Source organism: Quercus robur, chromosome 1, assembly GCF_932294415.1.
Source record: "Quercus robur chromosome 1, dhQueRobu3.1, whole genome shotgun sequence".
NCBI lineage: Eukaryota > Viridiplantae > Streptophyta > Magnoliopsida > Fagales > Fagaceae > Quercus > Quercus robur.
Genome location: NC_065534.1, coordinates 25,695,478 through 25,703,107, shown reverse-complemented (window position 1 = coordinate 25,703,107; position 7,630 = coordinate 25,695,478). Strand labels below are relative to the sequence as shown.

Below are 7,630 nucleotides of genomic sequence, written 5' to 3'. Positions count from 1 at the left end.
AAAAGACTTTAAAAACTTCTCACAATGAGAAACACTTCAAGGAGAGTGTTGTAAAAAAGAAGAAGCAAAAAATTTCTAGATTGATTGTGAAAATATTTTAGGTTTTAGAAAGATCTTCAAAATAAGTAATTATAATTACGAAAAATTATATGGTTTAGCACAATAGCCTATGTCTACTAGTAGTAGAGGATGAATTCACTAGATCAAATAGTTTACACACTCAAAGGAGCACTCACAAATAACAAAGATGGTGTAAATATTTTGGATTTTAGAAAGATCTTCAAACCAAATAATTATAAGAATGAAGAATTATATATGTGGTTTAGTAATAACCTACGTCTACTAGTAGTAGAGGGTGAAGTCACTAGATTAGAGTTTATATACTCAAAGGAGCACTCACAAATAACAAAGATGGGGTAATGGCACTCTCATATAACCCAAAACCCCAATATACCCAAATAGCATTCTTTCACAAATACAAAGAATAAAGAACAAAATCTCTCTAAGGTTCTTTCAAACTAATCCAAAGTCTCTCTCCCCAAGTGGGAGGACCTTTGGGCCAAAGTTACCAAACCTTTTGTGCAGGGACAGATCCAGGATTTTAAGTTAGCGGGGGCTGAAAAAAAAAAAAAAAAAAAAAAAAAAAAAAAAAAAAAAAAAAAAAAAAAAAAAAACTCCAAATAGGCATCCATATAGTATTAAAATATTATAAATACACAAAATCGTTATTTCTAAATACATTAAGATACAATCATTTACCAACAAAAATAAAATAATGTTTTTTTTTTTAATACTAGGCTGGCTAGGATTGTTTTTTCTTTGTTGAAGTTAGAGCATTCATAGTGGCATTGCTAAAAATTTTAGCTTTTAACACCTCAAAAAACTATTTTATCTATTTTACCACCTCACTTTACAATACATCTAATATCAAATGCTCTATTTTTGTTTTATCACTTTCATTTAAAATAATATAAACAACTCATTAAAATAATAAAGAAAGAAAGAGAATTTGAGTTTTTAATTGAAGGAAGAGATATAATCTTAATAAAATATAGTATTTTATTTTTACCAACTGGCTATAGTCAACTGGTATTTATACCAGTTTACTGTAATTACAAAAATTTAGCTTTAGCTTCTCCAATAGTACATGATTTTTTGGTTTTTTAGTGGTAAAATAGTTTTTTTTTTTTTTTTGGTTAAAATACAATCACCATTGTGAATGTTTTTATTGTTTTTGTTAAGTTTTTGGATTGGATAGTTGTTATTAAAGTAGGTTTTGGAAGGGGGCCCTAAGGTTTTGGAAAGGGGACCCAACTACAAAAATAAAATATATAATAACTATAAAAAAAAATTTGGACCCAAGGGGGGGGGGGGGTGGGGGGCAGGTTCCCTTGGGCCCCACCTGGGTCCATCCCTACTTTTGTGGTATTGTTTATTTAGAAAACTACAATACATAATTACATATTCCATGGTGGACAATGAATACCTTTCTTGGTAGATAAGGAATACTTTCTTTGGTGGACAATGGTTACTTTTCCTTAGTGGACAAGGAATAGTTTTTCAATTCAAACGAAGAAAACTCAAATCAATGCAAATTAGGAATTTGAGGCAAAATCTAATAGAGAAAAATTTAGAACTCTTTAGGTTCAAGAAGCTTTGGCTTTTAGTCTACACCTATATGGCACCTCTCAGTCTCTCTTTGTAACAACTAACAAGGGATAGTCCATATAGAGAAAATTAGATTAAACAAGCAATACAACAAATTCAGTTTACTATTTACGTAATTTCAATCAAACAAGTGTCAAAAGAATTTACAATTTGAGTTTCATTTGAGTGAGGATCTTGTAATCTTTCTGTCTAATTTTCTCTCAAGCAATAATAGTTGCGCTTGAATGAATTTTCTAAAACTTGAATTCGATCATCTAGTTTTTCACTCAACTCAATACACAAGCCAAACTTAATTAAAATACAACCCTACAACATTTTGTTTTAACACAAAAACAAGTGTTTAAATTGGATAAACTCACAACTAAGTTAAATCATTGTGTTTCTAACTTTCTATGTTTTGGAAGTGATAAGGGTAATTTTGGAAGAAGGATAAACTCGTCCACGTATGAGGAAGCCAATGGTCCCAATGAACCCATCAGCTTTTGTTGTCCATTCAGAGAAATGAAAATAATGATATCATAAGCTGACAACTCCATCTCAACGTCCGATGATGTCTGTGTGAGATGACAAAGAAACTGATGGGGAGAAAGAGGCCTTTGACAGGTCTAGTGTGGCCTTGCTTGGCCTCCACAAATGTATATATAAGGAAACATCTTGCACTCCATGGTTAACTCTAATCAAGAGGATTCTTACAAGGAAAAGATCCTGCAAAATACGTGTATTAATAAGGATCTTCCCTACAAGGAAAGACCCTTTCTGCCAAGAAACGGATGTCAACTCCACACCATTATAAAAAACCCTAAAGCCCTTACAAATCAAAGTACGCATAATTTACCCCAGCTCTGGCACTCTAGAGTTGTGAAAGTTTTCTAACTTAACCTTTGGAGGGTATTTGGTCGGTACCACACTAGTACTCTCTACGAGGTCTTCTTTGTTTTTGTTTCACAGGTTCTGTCTAAAGCATGAGAGGACCGTGCAACTCACTGACGATTTTTGGCATTATCAGTTGGCGCTATCTGTAGGGAAGTCAACTTGTAAGCCATACTATCGCTTCCCATACAAAGAGTTACATGGTACTTGCTCGCTTAATGGCAACCACCAACAATAATCAAGGAAACGAACTATGTACCACCACCCTCGAAAGATAGGTTCTGACTCTCGTCGTGGCCGTGGTACGCCTCACCAAGCAAAACCATGACCTAGAAGAGCAACTGCGCCAAAAGAACGCAGGGCTTAACACACAAGAGGAGGACCAAGAAGGTACCAATGCTAAGAGAAGGGACCAAGAAAGGCCAGAGGGCAACAATGCCCCAAGCAGACAAGAGCGACAAGATACAAGTCATCCATTTGCCGCAGATACGGCTCCACCATACATGGTTGCGGAGATGCAGAAGATGAAGGAACGAATGGATTTCACAACGAACGCCCTCAGGGGACAAGTGTCTAATGACCTCAATGAATTGGTTAATCGGACGGATTCACCCTTCACTGCATCCGTCACTTCATTTCCCCTTCCGCCGAAGTTCCACATGCCACAAGTAGAGACCTACGACGGATTTAAGGATCCCTTAGATCACTTGGAGTCTTTCAAAACCTTGATGCACTTGCAAGGTGTAGCGGATGAGATCATGTGCTGGGCCTTTCCAGCTACGCTGAAGGGTTTTACAAGGGTATGGTTTAGCAGGCTGATGCTAAACTCCATCAGCACCTTCAAGGAGTTGAGCGCATAATTCGTCGGCACAGGTTTAAGAAGTCTACTGCATGTTTGATGAACATCAAACAACGAAAGGATGAGATGCTGAGGTCCTACATAACTCACTTTAACAAGGAGGACTTCTCGATCGATGAAGCTGACGACAAGATACTAGTGGAAGCATTTACAAATGGGTTACGGAAAGGGAAGTTTCTATTTTCCTTATACAAGAACGACCCAAAAACCATGTTGGATGTACTTTACAAGGCTACTAAGTACATGAACGCAGAAGACGCACTGCTGGCCCGAGAAGAGAAGCCCAAGAAAAGGGAAAGACAAGAGGACGCACGGCAAGACAGGGGGCGGAAGACGGCTAGGATCGGAGACCGACGTGAGGATAGGGGCTCCAAACCCCCCATTGGGAAGTTCACAAGCTTCACTCTACTAATTGCCTCGATCGACCCAATCTTGATGCAGATCAAGGACGAAAGAGCCTTGACATTTCCTGAAAAGCTGAAAGGAGATCCTAGTAAGAGGTCTAGAGACAAGCACTGCCGTTTTTACCGTGATCACGATCATGATACGTCAGACTGATATGACTTAAAGCAGTAGATAGAAGCTCTTATCAAACAAGGAAAGTTGCAAAGGTTCGTCAGCAAGAAGAGGACGGACCCACCACAAGTGCAGGCTGCCCAGAGTGAAAACGAGTGTCTTAGGTCCCCCTAAGAGAAATAAGTATGATCTTAGAGGGAACCACATCTTCCAGTTCGTCCAGGATGGCACGCAAAATCTACCTACGGATGGTACAGAATGTCTAGTTGACGGGCTTCGTCCCCAAGATGGCACGAATCGACAACCCCTTAATCGAGTTCATGGAGGAAGATGTTCGACGTCTCTACCACCCATACGACGATGCACTCGTTGTTAACATACGGGTAGGGGACTACAACTCTCATCAAGTCTTAGTTGACAATAGGAGCTTTGCTGACATCCTCTATTACCCGGCGTTCCAGCAGATAAGAATTGAGAAAGAATGGTTGGCTCCGACCAACTCCCTACTCGTGGGGTTCGAAGGAACAAAAGTATACCCCCTCGCTGCTGTCATATTACCCGTAACGGTTGGTGATTACCCTCAGCAGATCACTAAGGATGTTACATTCCTTGTTGTCGACTGCTCATCTGCCTACAATGCCATCTTAGGTCGACCTACCCTCAACTCATGGAAGGCTGTGACTTCGACCTACTATCTGATGATCAAATTCCCCACCGAGTATGGAGTGGGAAAGGTACGTGGGGACCAAGTGGTAGCACGCGAGTGCTACATAGCAATGCTAGAAATGGATGACCATTTACAGACCATGAGCATAGAAGAATAGCGGATAGTTGCAGAGCCTGTCGAGGGGTTGGAAGAGATACCCCTCGATAACTCGAGGACCGAGTGAACGACTAGAATCAACACTCTCGCTAGTCCTCCAATCCGTCAAGCACTTACCATGTTTCTAAAAGAAAACCAAGACGTCTTTACCTGGAGCCATGAAGACATGCTCGGGATCGACCCTTGAGTCATGGTGCACAGGTTGAATGTGTTGCCCACTTTTCCCCCTATCCGTCAAAAGAAGTGAGTGTTCGCCCAAGAACGAGACCAAGCCATAACAGAAGAAGTCCGCGAGTTGCAAGATGCAGACTTCATTAAAGAAGTTTACTACCCTGACTGGCTGGCCAATATGGTGATGGTAAAAAAAAGCCAACGGGAAGTGGAGGATATGCGTAGGCTTTACAGACTTGAATAAGGCATGCCCCAAGGATAGCTATCCTCTCCCGTGGGTTGACGTCCTAGTAGATCTACGGCTAGACACCGGTTGCTAAGTTTCATGGATGTTTTTTCTGGTTACAACCAGATAAAACTAGACGAAGCTGATTAGGAGAAGACTTCGTTCGTCACCAACCAAGGCCTCTTCTACTACAAAGTAATGTTGTTTAGTCCCAAGATCGCGGGTGCAACGTATCAAAGACTTATGAACAAAATGTTTGCACATCAAATTGGAAGAAAACATCCAAGTTTATGTAGATGACATGCTAGTAAAAAGCCGAAGGGAGGACGACCTCTGGGAGACCTTCAACACCCTCTGCTCTTACAACATGAAGCTCAATCCGGGCAAGTGTGCATTCGGGGTGACGGCTAGAAAGTTCCTAGGGTTCATGGTGTCTCAGAGAGGTATTGAAGTCAACCTAGACAAGATCCAGGCCATAATGAAAATGGCGTCACCAAGGAATGTGAAAGAAGTACAAAGTCTCAACAGCAAGGTGGTCATGCTGAATAGTTTCGTATCAAGGGCAACGGACAAGTGCCTACCTTTCTTCCGCACGCTAAAGAAGTCTTTTGAGTGGACAGCCAAATGTCATCAAGCACTTAAGAATCTAAAGGCCTACCTCTCTTCCCCACCGTTGTTGAGTCCCTCCAAACTAGGGGAAGAATTATTCCTCTACTTGGCTGTATCTTGGGCTGTCGTCAGCGCTACCTTGGTCCGGGAAGAAGATAGGGTGCAAAAGCCAGTAAACTACACTAGCCGAGCACTTCGAGGTATAGAAGAAAGGTACCCACCAATGGAAAAGCTCGCCTTCGCTTTAGTTACTGTAGCTCATAAGCTCAAGCCATATTTTCAGGCCCACACTGTGGTTGTCCTAACTCACAAGCCTCTACGGCAAGCAATGAGTAACCTCGAAGCCGTTGAACTGATGGCGCTATGGGCAATAGAATTGAGTGAATTTAACGTACAATACTGCCCACGAACTGCCATAAAGGGACAAGTAGTCGCCGACTTCATTGCAAAGTTCACCAATATGGAAGGTCAGAGAGCAGAAGAATACACTTAGTGGAGCGTCCACACAGATGGGTCGTCTAACCGATAGGCTGGCAGAGCTAGTGTAGTACTCCATTCCCCAAAAGAGGATAAGATCGAATGCATAGTCCATCTCGACTTCCCTACCACAAACAATGAAGTAGAGTATGAAGTTTTAGTAGTAGGGCTGGATCTCGCTAAAGCCGCGGGGGCAACAAGTGTAATTGTGTATTGCAACTCCTAGGTGGTCACCAGTTAAGTGAACAGTGATTTCAAATGCAAAAGGGAAAAGATGAAGAAGTATCTAAAGCAGGTGAGGAGATGAGTAGGCGAGCTGCAGGCCACGTTCGTCCAGATTCTCAAGGAAGATAACGAGAAAGTTGATCACCTTGCCAAAGCCGCCTCAACAGAACACATGCTCATCCCCAATAAGGTACTTTCATCTAGCCGTTACCATTTATAGATGATGTTGGCATGCAGGATGTTAAGGACATATTTTGTGTAATTGGCTAATCCTTTAACAAAACGCACTTTATTTATAATTAAGTAGATTTAAGATGTATTTAATACTTCAAGGAACAAGAGTTCAAGTCTAGTATTGAAGCCATGCAAATCTGTCCAAGAAACAAGTGAGAAAGTGTTGATTTTTTTAAAGCTCGATGATGCAGCATAGGCGTGTAAAAGCAGAATCTATAACACACAAATACTACAACTCTTCCACTATACCTAAGTTCTACAAGAACACTAAGCTAATAGGCAAAATAATAGAGAAAACCTCTCTAGCAAACTTTTATTCAAAAACACACATAACATAAATAACCTCTCTATAAAGAGTATTTATAAGAATAGAATTTCTCCTACTCCTTTTAGGAAAAGAAATAATAAACCTACTTATACTTGAGAAAGGAAAAACAATTTAACTAGGAAAAGAAAAACAATTAAAATCCTAATTCAACTAGAAAAAAGAAAACAACATAAAATAATAAATTATTTTATTCTCCATTAACCAATCTGCATCATTCTCTCGGGGTTGGGGAAAACTCGTCCTCGAGTTTTGTGGCAATCTTCCACAATCAATTGGAATCCCGAATAATCCTCTCCAACTTAATCTTCTATGCAAGACAAGACGAATCAATATGCTACTTATCAATCTTTTCTCACTCGTAATAAATCTTGATATATGGATTTTTATTTTTGACCTCTTTTGCCACGGCGAGATATATGAAGCAAGTACTAAAAAAGAATCCATGCACACATCCAAAAACTTCATATTTCCTCCTCTACAAAGATTACTTAAAATCACTCGTTCACGCCTCTTGTTGACCTCTATCAATTCTTGTTCAATAAAATCCTCCCAGAAGGGATCAATAACCTTTTGTTTTTGAATGTCAAAAGTCCCATCAACGATGTGAGTTATGGGCTCATCTCG

The 7,630-nt window shown here is 40.1% G+C and overlaps 1 protein-coding gene across 1 annotated transcript; it reads left to right on the top strand.

Annotated features, from left to right (window-relative positions):
- The first annotated feature begins 3,041 nt into the window (after positions 1-3,041).
- Positions 3,042-3,955, top strand: LOC126692540 (uncharacterized). Its single transcript, XM_050388207.1, has 2 exons — positions 3,042-3,338; positions 3,458-3,955. Exons 1-2 carry the CDS (start codon positions 3,042-3,044, stop codon positions 3,953-3,955), a joined length of 795 nt encoding a protein of 264 aa, XP_050244164.1.
- The last annotated feature ends 3,675 nt before the right edge of the window (positions 3,956-7,630 follow it).